This window comes from Eleutherodactylus coqui, chromosome 4, assembly GCF_035609145.1.
Source record: "Eleutherodactylus coqui strain aEleCoq1 chromosome 4, aEleCoq1.hap1, whole genome shotgun sequence".
NCBI lineage: Eukaryota > Metazoa > Chordata > Amphibia > Anura > Eleutherodactylidae > Eleutherodactylus > Eleutherodactylus coqui.
This window is the reverse complement of record NC_089840.1, coordinates 182,058,931-182,073,191: the sequence shown is the minus strand read 5'-3', so window position 1 is coordinate 182,073,191 and position 14,261 is coordinate 182,058,931. Positions and strand designations below refer to the sequence as shown.

The window sequence follows — 14,261 nt, the reverse complement described above, 5'->3', positions numbered from 1 at the left end:
AACCGCTGCCAAGATTCCATAAGGTGTGAATGCACCCTTAGGGATGTTTGTAGCTGCCTGTTCCTGACGGATGCCTCTCCTTATAGTGAGCCTTACTTCTAGAATACCGGCGAGCTTTCTGAACGTCTTACTTTCCTTGTAGCTTCTATCTAATATCCCTAAGAACGGAAATGCACAAGCCACGTCAAATCTAAGCCGGTCCCCAGATATCACGTTGACACTTGACAATAATATTTTTTACCAGTAGCAATTTCCTTGACTGAATGAGACGGGGTTAAGCAGAAAACCCCCGACGCGGCACAACCAGAAGAGAAATGTTAAACTCGGACCCTCTTTGCATGCAGTTGGCATTTTCAGGCTTGATTATTCTTCCCTGCTCCGTGATGGATCGGCCTGTCTGGGATCATGCGTCATGTGTTCGTTTTGTATGATTTGATGAGCTGTCACGCAGAAGAGGCTATTTTTTTTCTCTCTTGAAAATAGAAAAAATATCATGGCCGCTGCCATCTCTTGCTGCTTGTTTAGAATGTCAGTAAAGATGGATTTGCGGAGCCGATTACCGTGTCGTAGGGCTCTGTTCCATAGGACTGTGTAGCCGTCATGTTGGATACATTCTTCTGAAATCTATAAAAGTTTTAGAGTTATTTTAATTTTTTTTTTACATGAGTTGACATTTAAAGCCCTTACATACCAGCGCTGATTTAAATGGCTCAGAACAGGAGACAAAATAATAATCACTCTATTTTAGCAAGAAATTCCCTTTAAAGCAGTTCTCCAAGTGAATATTTGGCTATACATAGCCAATCTATAGTAAATGAACAGATTGTCCATTTGAAAGCTGCTGCCGCCATTCGGCTGCTGTGGCGTTCAGTTTGCATGTCCATAAAGCGTATAGCATAGTCACAAACTGCCGTGCGCTCCACATGAAGTCCGGTAGATACTCGATCCTAGTGGGCTAAGGGACCTTTGATGAAGGAAAGATCTAGCATCAACCTAAGGGCTCATTTACATTGGCGTATTGTCACCATGTATTATGCATGCGTAACAGGGTGAATGGAGGCAATGAAAGTCAATGGACTTTCCTTCTTCCATTTACACCTGCATGTGGATAAATCTCTGCATGCTCTATTTCTCCACGTATCCTACCCAGCCCTTGAGTGGACTACGTATAAAACACTGTCCATACACAAGAATTGCGAAGGGCAGCATTTCGCTATGCAGCCCCGCTCTGTTCAGAGCGGGAAATATGGAGCGAGAGAAAAACGCACCGCATGTCCATGATGTCAGAATGCCGGGCATGCACAGTGCTAATCGTAGCTCGCACGCGGTCTCTGCCAGCAGAGCGAATGGGCTGCAATGAGTACAATGCTGCAAGATACTCTGCCCTGCACGCAAACGCCTGTGTGAATGAGCCATAAGAGAAAGTGTCTGAGACCTCCAGAGCGCCCTGCACGTAGGATAGTCCGACTCTGGCGCACATTCTGTGGACACGTAAACTGCACCCCAGAAAGAACGGACAATCCACGGCGGAAGCTTTAGAGAGGAGCGCACCAGGAACGTTTGTTATACGTTGGCTTTGTATAGTCATATTTTCACTTTAGGCTGGAGTGATTTTAAGGCCCTCCGTACATCTATAGGAAGGGTCTGTGTGTATGGGGGCCTTAACAGGGGAGCTCATGGAAGGAAGCGTCTGGCCAATCTATAAACGTGATTAACCCCTTCATGACATGGCCTATTTTGGGCTTAAGGACGCAACAATTTTTGGCGGATTTTCGTCTCCGTTTATCAAAAGCCATAACATTTTTATTTTTCCGTTGACGCGGCTGTATGAGGGCTTGTTTTTTGCGTGGCGAACTGTAGTTTTTATCGGTGCCACTTTTGGGTACATAGACTATATTGTAAAACTTTTTTAAAATTTTTTTATGATAGCAGGGAGAGAAAACGCATCAATTCTGCCATAGATTTTTTTTTTTTTTTTTTTTTTTTTTTACAGCGTTAATCATGCAGCATAAATGAGACATTCCATTTTTTATGCGGGTCGGTACGGTTACAACGATACCAAAATTCTTACTTTTTTTTAGGTTTTCCCACTTTTTTGCAATAAAAACCCTTTTTTTTGGAAATCTTTTTTCTGTTCTAAATCGCTGCATTCAAAGTCCTGTAACTTTTTTATTTTTTGATGTACGGCGCTCTGAGGGCTTATTTTTTGCGAGACGAGCTGTAGTTTTTACTGGTACCAATATGGGGTACATACGGCTTTTTTGATCACTTTTATTGCGTTTTTAGGGAGGCAAAACGCTAAAAATTAGCATTTTGCCTCAGTTTTTTAGCGTTTTGTCGGGCGTTTTTTTCTGTGCACAGTCAAAAGCATGTGCAACTTATTGTACGTGTCGTTACGGACGCGACAATACCAAGTATGTGGGGTTTTATTTTTTTTTTTACCTTTTTTTATGCTAATCTGAGAAAAAGCATAAAAAAATGTTTTTTTTACTCTTTTTTTACATTTTTTTTTTAAATTCATTTTTTTAATCTTTGTTTTTTTTACACTGTTTGTGTCCCTCTGAGGGACTTTAACCACTGCCCTGATGATCGCTGTCATAAGGCATGGCAGAGCTACTGCTCTCCCATGCCTTATCGCTCATACAGCGATCTCAGGCATAGGCAATACAGGACGCCAGTGTCTGGCGTCCTGTTGCCATGGTGACAGGCCGGGCTCTCGCGATGTCATCGCGAGTTTCGGCCGGAGACACAGAGGGAGCCGCGCTCCCTTTGTGAACTCTTTCCCTGCCGCGATCTACTTAGATCGCGGCAGGGAAGGGGTTAACAGTGGCGGGCGCATCTCTGATGTCCCCCCGCTGTTGCAGCGAGACGCCGGCTGTGACTGACAGCCGGCTCCCGCTGCGGGATAGCGCTGGATCATATGTGATCCCGCGCTATCTCCAGGACGTAAGTTTACGCCCTGTTGCGGGAAGTACCCCGCTCCCAGGACGTAAACTTACGCCCTGCAGCGGGAATGGGTTAAGGGTCCGTTTACAACTAACTTCAAACTGTTGTTTGAATGAGCAAATGACGTCCGAGTTCGTCGTGCAGCCTGATTTAGAAGGGCAAATACATCATTGAATGGTTCATCGAAAGGCGTTCACGTTTGTTGTATAAGTGAATGGTAACGAATGAACGAGCGCTGCTTATACCGAACGATAAGCTAACAAGCCAATGATGGTTTTTATGCTGCCTAACCAAAAAGTGAACTATTATCATTCGGCATTCGGTCGTTGACTGTGTTTACACTGAATGATTGCCATTCACTTTCGCTCGTTTGTACGATATTTTTGAACAATAACACTGTGCAACACAATTTTTGTAAGCAATAAGCAGATAGACGGCTCACAGTAACTTTAGTGCACTGAATTCAAATATGATATCCGTTTTTTCTGCCACGTAATATAATCCAATTGCCGTTGTATTGTATTTTTTGGGAATATGCCTCTACCATTAATCCTGTAGGCTCGCCATTAACCTTGCTTAATGAAAAGAATAACAAAAGTGATTGTGCAACTATTTCACAATCTCTGTTACACGCAGCGTACTGACTGAACCCTATAAGGGTAGGTTTATGTAATATATAGGGTATGTTTCCACGTGGCGGAAACACTGCGGCTCATCCTCCAATAAGTTGTAATTAATGAACTGTGTATTTACTGATCTTTGGTTAGACTAAATAAAAGAATCAAAATCATAAAACAAAAATACATGTTTAGTATCGCCGCATCTATAAAAGTCTGATGTATTTTTGGTCATTCAGTCTCCAAGAAAAATGCAAAAAAAAGTGATCAAAAACTCATATGTATTCTAATGTAGCACTAACGTAAACTACAGGACGACCCACAAAAAATGAGCCCTTGCTCAACAATGTGGACGGAAAAATAAAGTTATTGCGTGCAGAAGATGCAGCAGAAAATAATTTTTAAAAAATTTACATTAAAGGGGTTGTCCCGAGGCAGCAAGTGGGTCTGTACACTTCTGCATGGCCATAATAATGCACTTTGTAATGTACATTGTGCATTAATTATGAGCCATGCAGAAGTTATAAAAAGTTTTATACTTACCTGCTCCGTTGCTGGCGTCCTCGTCTCCATGGTGCCGACTAATTTTCGCCCTCCGATGGCCAAATTAGCCGCGCTTGCGCAGTCCGGGTCTTCTGCAGTCTTCTATGGGGCTCCGTGTAGCTCCGTGTAGCTCCGCCCCGTCACGTGCCGATTCCAGCCAATCAGGAGGCTGGAATCGGCAATGGACCGCACAGAAGAGCTGCGGTCCACGGAGGAAGAGGCCATCTTCAGCGGTGAGTAGAGAAGTCACCGGAGCGCGGGGATTCAGGTAAGCGCTCCGGTGAGCTTTCTTTACCTCCCTGCATCGGGGTTGTCTCGCGCCGAACGGGGGGGGGGGTTGAAAAAAAAAAAAACCCGTTTCGGCGCGGGACAACCCCTTTAAAATAAAAGTACAGCAAAAAATACAACGGACATAAGTTTGGTATCATAGTAATCATACTGACCCATAGAATAAAGTTATCATGTCATTTTTGTTGCAGCTTGTGCGCCGTAGAAACAAGGCACACCAAAAGATGGCAGAATTTAGTTTTCTTTTTTTCATCTTACTCCACTTTCTTAAAGTATTGCAGCACATTATATGGTGCATTAGAGAGAGAGAGAGAGAGAGAGAGAGAGAGAGAGAGAGAACACACACGCCCCCCCCCCCCCCCCCAAAAAAAAAAAGGCTCGGCACCCGGCGGCCCCCATACAAAAATGCTCGAGTCTCCCATTGTAGTCAATGGGGTTCGTTACCCGAGTAGAGCTCTCGAATTTTATGAAAAGTTAGACTCAAATAACAAGGATACGAAAATTTGGGTGCTCACTCATCTCTAGTTATGAGGGTTTTTTTAAACGGAGAAAATGGTTGGTCACTAAAGGATTAAATAACTTAACCCCTTAGTGACCAAGCCTGTTTGCGCCTTAATGACCAGGCCAAATTTTGCAAATCTGACATGTCACTTTAGCATGGAAAAAGACCAGAAAGGTTTTGCATATCCAAGCGATTCTGACATAGTTTTTTCGCCACATGTTGTACTTCATCTAGGCGGAAAAATTTGTGTTTATTTATTAAAAGCGCCAAAATTTGGAAAATTTTGAAACAATCGGCATTTTTTTCACATTTCCAACTGCAATATCTCAAATATGTGCAAACATAATATAGAAATTTTTGTTAAGATATATATTTCCATCCGTTTACTTTATTTTTGGCGCACATTGGAAAAACTTTCATTTTTTTTTAACCATTTAGGAGACGTACAAATGTAACATTACTTTTCAGCATTTTGAGGAACACTTTGTTTTCCTACACCAAACCAAGATTGGAAAGGCTCATAGGAGTCAAAATGATAGATACCCCCACAAGTGACCCCATTTTAAAAACTACACCCCTTAACGTATTCACTGAGGGGTGTCATGAGTATTTTAACCCCACAGTTTTTTTTTAGGAGTCAATGCAATTTAGAAGAGAAAAACTAAAATTTCATATTTTTGCAAATATGTCATTTTAAAGACAGGACTTTTTTCTATAGTACACATGAAAATTAGGATTTGCACCCCAGAATGGATACCCCTGTTTGTCCCGTACGCAGAAACATAGCCATTGTGGCCCTGATCTTACGTCTGGATGCACAATGGGGCCCAAAATGAAAGAAGCAACCGGTGGCTTTCGGAACAGAAATTTTGCTTGAAGGAGATTTAGGCCCTTTTGCACACTTGTAGAGCCGTTGAGTGACCAAAACGATGGAGAACGCCCACAAGTGACCCCATTTTGAAAAGTAGACCCCTTAACGAATTTATCTAGGGGTATGATGACTTTTTGACTTCACAGTTTTTGAATGAATATAAGCCATGCCGAAGGAAAAAAATTACGATTTTCATTTTTTCGGTAATTCTGTCATTTCAAAAGCAGTTTTTTTTGTACCGCACATATATGAATGAAGACTTGCACCCCAAAATGGATACCCCTGTTTGTCCCGTGTTCAGAAACATACCCATTGTGGCCTTAATCTTACGTCTGGATGCACAATGGGGCCCAAAATGAAAGGAGCAACCGGTGGCTTTCCGAACAGAAATTTTGCTTGAAGGAGATTTAGGCCCTTTTGCACACTTGTAGAGCCATTGAGTGACCAAAACAATGGAGAACCCCCCCACAAGTGACCCCATTTTGAAAAGTAGACCCTTTAAAAAATTTATCTAGGGGTACGATGACTGTTTTGACTTCACAGTTTTTGAATGAATCTAAGCCAAGCAGAAGGAAAAAATTATGATTTTAATTTTTTTGGCAATTGTGTCAATTTAAAAACTGTTTTTTTTGGACAGTGTACATAGGAATGAAAACGTTCACCCCAAAATGGATACCCCCGTTTGTCCCGTGTTCAGAAACATACCCATTGTGGCCCTAATCTACTTAAAGAAAACATGGCTAGGCCTATAATGAAAGGAGCACCCGTTGGATTTCAGGGTACAACGGAATAAATTCCAGTCCCCATTGCCCACTTGTAGAGCCATTGAGCGGCCAAAACGATAGAGAACCCCCACAAATGACCCCATTTTGAAAACTTGACCCCTTAACAAATTCATCTAGGGGTGTACTGCGTATTTTGACCCCACAGTATTTGAATGAATCTAAGCAAAGCTAAAGGAAAAAATTACGATTTTCATTTTTTTGGCAATTTTTTCAATTTAAAAACTGTTTTTTTTGGACAGTGTACATAGGAATGAAGACGTTCACCCCAAAATGGATACCCCCGTTTGTCCCGTGTTCAGAAACATACCCCTTGTGGCCCTAATCTACTTACAGGACAAATGGCTAGGCCCATTATGGAGGGAATGCCCGCTGGATTTCAGGGCAGAACTGAATAAATTCCAGGCTCCATTGCCCACTTATACGGAAAAAAAATTGACTTCCTAAAAATAATCCCCCCCCATCCCCATTTTTTGGCATTCCCTAAATATTAGATAAAGGTAATAATATAAACTGCGTTTTATGTCCGTAGACAGGGGTAATTACGGAGGCTGGTTGGGTTGGGCACATGGGGCAAGAAAACCGGGTATCCCCCCTCCTCTCATGTATTTTGGGGGGTATTTCGTGACCTCAGCGGTGGGGATGGGGTGTAAAAAGTGGCCCTCTGTGAGGCTTTGTAATCTTGCTGCGGTCTCACACAGAAGGCGCTCAACAAGCTGCTCCTGGAACTGCAGGAAGGCGAGCGTTCCCGGGGCTTCTTGTAAATTACGGATTACAGGTAGCGGTCTGAATAACGCCGGGCTCACACGGCTGTATGTGGAATCTGCTTGCGGAGGCCCGCAGCGGATCTCGGCTGTGACCCTGCGTACGGCCGCGTAATGTACTGCGCATAACTGCCTATTCACACAGGCGGTCATGCGCAGTACTATTTTTTTTTGGTTGGATTTCCCGCGCCGTCGCTTAGTGATGACCCGGGTACCCGCAGCCCGTACACAATGTATTTGCACATGGGCTGTGAGTATATCCGCCGTCATAGAGCACAATGGGCTCTAGGTCGCAGATATCCGCGGTAAAATATAGCATGCTGTGTTCTGTTTCTGCGAGTGGATTCCGTAATTCCGACCCGCTAATTGGGGGGAATTGTGTGATCCAATGCATGAGATTGATCCGTGGATTACCGCTGATCAAGCACATGCAGAACCCGTAATTCCTCTCCGGTCATGTGTGACCGGCCTAATGTTAGATCGCTACTTTATCACGTGCCCGGGGACCGCTCAGCGAGGCCGCCGGTCACTTCTCCAAGCACTCAGCGACCGTTGGTCGCTGGGAGCAAGGAGATTTAAAATTTCCTGGGCTCCCCGGCTCCTGCGAATGTGTCTGGCATTTTGCCGGTGGGCGCATGCGCAGTAGCCGGAAGGGTCCATGGAGCATAATCGCATCTGGATTCAAATGCGGAAGCCTCCAAAAAGATGTTTCATCTCCTCTCACCGATCGCATCGGTGAGGGTAGATGAAACGGCCACTTTTTAAAGAACTTTTACGTGATCGCCATTATGCATTGGATAACGGCGATCACGTGACCAGTAACCGCATACCAAGGCTCCCCGTGACATCTCCAGGCTCTTTGGTAGCCAGCAGCAGGGAGATTTTAAATTTCTTGGGCAATCTTTCACTTTTACGCATGCGTCCGCCATCATGCTGACGGGCGCATGCGCCGAAGCTGGGGTAAGGTCCACGGATCAACATCCCACCAGGGAACAAATCCGGGACCTTGGGTACGTAATTTCAACTTTAACTTTTTAAACTTTTTTTTAACTTTTAACTTTTTTTTTTTTTACTTTTTAACTTTATATGATCACCGTTATCTGATGGATAACGGTGATCATATGACTGAAAACTGCATACAGCGGTCCCCAGTCATATCTCCCTGCACTCGGCTAACTGTGACAGCCGGGTGCATGGAGATTTTGAATTTGCCGGGCTCGCTGGCTTCTGTGCATGCGCGCCACATCGGCACATCGCAGAAGCCAGCGGGGGGTCCCGACACCGGCCGGAGGACATCGGCGGACCTCAGGTGAGTATTTTCACCTCCCCTCATGGATCCGATCCATGAGGGGAGGTGAAACTTTTCTTTTTTTACACTTTTCCGCGATCGCCGTTATCCATTGTATAACAGCGATCGCGGTACCGGGGACCGCTCACCGCGATCCCCGCTGACATCTCCTGCCTCCCGGCTGCCTACAGGAATCGGGAGCCAGGAGATTTTAGTCTCCGTGCCGCCGGGCCTTCTGCGCATGCGGCTGACGTAATGCCGCCTGGCGCGCATGCGCAGAAGGACGGCTACGGCGCCCGGAGCATCGGGACAGCGGGGAGTCGTGCGGCGGACCTCGGTGAGTAATTTCAGCTGCTCCGATGGATCCGATCCATCAGAGCAGCTGAATATGTCACTTTTTTTGCAGTTTTATTTACTTTTTTGCGATCGGCGCTTTCCATTGCATAGCGCCGATCGCAATGCCGGGGGGGGGGGGGGGGGGGTGTCCGAACAGCCCGGGATGACAGCTCCATGCTGTCAGCTACCTGCGGACACCGACAGCATGTTTTTACGTCCTCAGAGAATAAAGCCCACTTCGGGAGGACGTAAAAAGGCTATGGCCCGGTCGTTAAGGGGTTAAAAACGAGCCGTGCTAGCTATTTATTCAGGTTTACCAGTGTAATCAGCTGGTGTTAATTTTGCATACACATAACTACTTTCTGTTACCAACCGTTTAAAACAATTTATTGCACAGTGTAACCGTTCGGTCTAAAAGCGCCCTGATAATCGTGAATGGTGGCGCAGTGCGGGCGACCCATGTAAAGGCACCTTTATACTACTCCGCTCCATGAAAACATATTGATTTCATATTAAAGGAGTTGGAATTGCAGATCTACAAATTATTGTTCTTGTTGTTTTTGAATACACACGGTTTTCTGCGACGGACTATGTGTCTGCCATATCCTTGCACAGTGCGATGCAGAACAATCAGTTGTGTATTTCCATCAGACCCGGGGTTATAATAGTTTACATTGCAAATTAAAGCAGAGAAAGCCTTCAATCTATTATTTGCAGGCAGTGTCATTAGCATCTGTGAGAAGCGGCCCCAGATGACAGTTCTACGTCCGGGTTCACCCTATGTGTTTTGACAACTGCTATACAGCAGCAATAAAGCATGACAACCTCCTCTTCAGATGTCAGTTATAGCGGCTCAGGTCCGGTTACATCCGACATCTTGACAGCCGGCAGCACTCCGTGATTGAATATATTTTCATGGAATTTGTATAAACTCCTCTTGAAAGAATTACTGTTATTGATACTCAGTATCCCCGGAAATGACAGAAGGTGCTACACTTTAATATGAGACACCCGAGTAATCCGGCACAAAACCTACCTGAGCAGAATTCACTTACAGCATGTATACGGCCGTTTTCACACGGCCGAGAAAATCGAGTCGGATTTGTGTGTTGCAAGACACACGAATATGAACCCTATTCTTTTGAATGCGGTCATACCCATGAGTGGTTTTTCCTTTTTCCTTTTTTCCTTTTTTTTTTTTTTTTTAAACTGTATCACACTGCGATAAGATGCTGAAGACAAATCGCGGCTTGTCCCATCTTTGGGCATGCTCTTGAATCGCCACTTGTTCTCAAAGGGGCCACTGGCAGCATCGCACCACTTGCTAGGTGCACACGCTGCAATGCAGTGCCAAGGTTCCCCATTGTAAACAATGGGAGAAACTCCGCGATCCTCCGCCGCAGCTGCCCGAAGGGATGTGAGGCAGCTCTGATATGAAAACTCGCATCCACGGGGAAATCGCTTGTTGGTGATTCACGGCCCGATACCCCACTTGTCCATGTAAAGTTAGCCTCAGGCTTTACTGTAGGAGCACTCAAGGAGGGCAAAGAAGTTGGTTTGGATATCACTAATAAGGGCTGTACTGATAAGACTTGGATAGATACATCTTGGATGGTCTTTACTAGAGATAAGTGAGCGTACTCTGTAAGGACAGATACTCGAGCGAGTATCGTCCTTACCGAGTAACTGCCTGCCCGCCCGCAAACATTCGGGTGCCGGCGTGGGTGAGTGCTGTGTTGCGGGAGTGAGCAGGAGGGAGCGAAGGGGAGAGAGAGAGAGATCTCCCTCTCGTTCTCCCCGCCCTCTGCCGGCACCCGAATCTTTGCGGGCATGCAGGCAGGTACTCGGTAAGGACGATACTCCCTCATGTATCTGTTCTTACCGAGTACACTCGCTCATCTTTAGTCTTTACAAGTTCAGGCTGCCAAGACCTTTTATATTGCTTTTACACGGAACGATAATCGTTTGGATTCCTGCATCCAGTTAGAATCTGAATGATTATCATTCAGTGTAAATGCCTGCAGCGGGTGAACGACGGACCGGCCGTGTAAACGGGCAGTTATCACTTGTGAACTACTGCCTGCCTACTGTAAAGATCCCCGACTCCATGCTGCCTCCATTACCTGTCGGGCATCAGATCATCCCATGTAAAAGTACCTTTTAGTTTCATGCTTATCTGTGTTAGTGATTGTATGGGGCCGTTGCATAACATTTTATTTTTCAGTCTATAGTTTGGGCATTCTCATAGCATTCAGGGTTACCAACCGTACAGAACATAAAAATAGGGAACTTTTTTCCAGTGTCCTTGGCGAAAAAAATAGTTTTGTCTGTTGCCACTTAAGCAGTTTATTCTGACTGTAACTTCCCCCATTTTATATCAGTATTGACCAATAAACTTGTAGCACTTAGTCTTTAACATTTTTTTTCTAGGTTTTCAAGTTGTCCGTGATTTTTGGATAAGTTGTCCATTGAAAATAAAAATTTAGGTTGGCGACCCTGATGGCGTCATCCGCATTGTTCGCAGCTGAACCTGATAAGGATTGGACCTTTCCTCCACTAGTTACCTGAGGCGGACCGTTCCTTGCTCGGCTCTTCTGCAGTTGTAGCTTCTGGTGTGGTTCAGCTTTTATCTGGTTCTATGATGAATATATATCCTTCCTTTTTGCTGTATTTTTACCTTTTCTTGCTTGATCTTGGAGCCCTTACTGTTTTCTGTACTGGGTCATGGGAGATTATTGCCAAAATGACCCACACTTCATGTTTTATCCTCTGCAGGTTCTTGACGATGATGAGCGAACGCATCTCTTCAGTTCGATTCTTCCCTGCATGGTGTCATTGACGCTCAAGCTCCCTAAACTGTGCACACAGGTAAGACACTGACGGTATTACCTGGTCTCACATAGATAGGTCACGGCGCAGGCATTCTGCATAGGGAATAGATTGGTAAGCAGGTATGTTTTCCATCAGTGTAGTGGGACCTCTGATTATGGGGTTACTAGGTAAAACCTATGCAGCATCTCAATAGATGAAAAGTTCATATCTTGACTGATTTGGTAAGTCCCAGAAAGTTGCATTGAGCATGAGTGTGCAGCCCTGTTTGCTACTCCATGCAAACTCCTCACTGCAGTTGTGCGGGACTGAGACCCCTGTTCTGGTGACTGGTGGTGGGCCTCCGATCTTACATTTATCACCTGTCCTACGGAAAAACCCTTTAATAAACAGGCTTTGCATTGAATGGCTCAGACAACACAAAATATGCAATGCTGTAAAAGTGGCATTAAAGGGGTTCTCTGGAAGTTTACTAATGGATAGCTCATCTGTAGTTGATCCAGAGGGGTCCACTGCTCAAGATCCCTACTAGTCGGCTATATGCCGGACCCAATGGCATTGCAAACGAAGCCTGTCTGTCGTGCCGCAGCCTGAGTTGCTATTCAGTCGCTGCTCCCTTTTAATTCAGTAACAGCGGAATTGCCTCCTACATCCCAGGTTGCAGGTATATTGTTGCCTTCGCTGCTACTTACTGTTGCTGCAGGGATACCTGAGGGGATTGGAGGAGTAGTAGTCATTATATAACATTCCATTGTGTTTTGGCTTTTTGCAGGTTTTTAAGTGTTTTTAACTTTTTAATAAACTTTATCTTTTTGTGTGTATTTTGGTGTTTTTGAACACTTTCTTGTGTCGGTTCATTCAAGTTTGCGGCTATTGATATTTGATGCCCCCCATATGTGTTTCAAACCATCATCTGGATAGGTCATCAGTAGTAAAGTCCTGTAAAACCCCTTTACTGAACATGCATATCTTACGGTCTCTTACTACTCGGTAGACTGCGGTGGGTATTTCCCCTATGCGTATATCTGCGCCCCTCGCCACATTATCATGCATCATCTGCCTGCTGGGATACCCCAGGTATGTATCACCAAATGTCTCCCTCTCCAGTCCTTCATACCAGATCTGTTTGCTGTTTATATATATTTTTTCTATTATTCAAATTAATTCTGTCAAAATGAGGAAGAAAACAAACCGCAGAAAAATGTAAGAGAAATAGCTGGCCGTGTTTAATTCAGAGATCACCGGACTGGTCTTCTCGTGGCTGACACAAGCTAATGAAGCGTAAGACTCCTCTGATTTAGGTTACCGTTTATTGCCAGAGTTACTGTCTCGTCAATATCCCGTCCGTTGCTTTCTGGCTTTGTTGTATCTTTCATTCTGACATAAGGAAAACATTCATCCCTTCTGAATCCCCTGTGTTGGAGCAGCGATCGCAGTCACATTCCGTAACGCAGTAAACATGACGCTGTCAGCAGTCCGTAGAACAACCTAAGGAAAGAAGTGAGATCCATCGGTTCAGACTGAATGTCGGCGCTCATTGGGACTTCAGACAGAGGTTTATGATGTATGTCCAGAGGCATAACTTGAAGTTGCTGGGCCCTGATGTAAAATCTGTAGTCAGCTCCCCCAACTTTGATGCTTCATTCGTAGTCCTAGTCTCCTTATATGCGGATAAGCAACCTTATGGGCCCCCTAAGGCTCCAGGGCCTGGGTGCGACTGCATCCTCTACAACCATTATAGTTACGCCACCGGTCTCCGTATAGGCATACAGTGGCTTTTCTCTCCCATAGGCTTCAGTGGCTTAAAAAAAAAACAAAGCACCAGAAGCCAAAAGTACACTCTAGTTGTCTGTGGGGGTCCCAGTGGCTTGGCCCCTGCCAATTAGACATTTACCTTATATCCTGCGGATGAGCAATGATAAAGTGGTTTTACCACAATGGACATTTAAAATTCAGTGATTTGGAAAAAGAACCGGGGTATGGGGGCGGGGGGGTACTAGTTGACTGTAGACTTAACTGGAGCAATCAATGCCAGTTAGCTGCTGCAAAAGCAAATATAGTCTGGGGTGTATTAAAGGAGGCATAGGGGCGAGGGAAGCCAACTTTATTCTTCTGCTATGTAAGGCACTTGTCAGGCTCTACATGGTATACTGTGTACAGTTCTGGACACCAGTGCTCAGGAAAGATGTTACAGTGCTTGAGGGGGTTCAAAGAAGGGCAACTAAATAAATGGAATGAGAGGACTGGGATACCCAGAGAGGTTATCAAAATTGAGATTATGCACCCTGTAAAAAAGACGACTAAGAGGCGATCAAATAACTATGTATGAATACATTAGGGAACAATACAAGGATCTCTCCCATGATCTGTTTATACCCAAGACTGTGACAGTAACAAGAGGGCATCTGCTACATCTAGAGGAAAGCAGGTTTGATCACCAATACAGAAGAGGGTTCTTTACTTTAAGAGCAGTGAGATCGTGGAACTCTCTGCCT

General features: G+C 44.8%; 1 protein-coding gene across 4 annotated transcripts in view; it reads left to right on the top strand.

Annotated features, from left to right (window-relative positions):
* The window catches only part of PARG (poly(ADP-ribose) glycohydrolase), a 94,750-nt gene that overhangs the window by 29,923 nt on the left and 50,566 nt on the right, over positions 1–14,261 (top strand). For all 4 annotated transcript variants that reach the window (XM_066600420.1, XM_066600423.1, XM_066600422.1 and 1 more), the window contains one exon: positions 11,713–11,805. In XM_066600420.1, the coding sequence (XP_066456517.1) occupies positions 11,713–11,805 (93 nt within the window). The remainder of the gene's footprint in view (positions 1–11,712; positions 11,806–14,261) is intronic.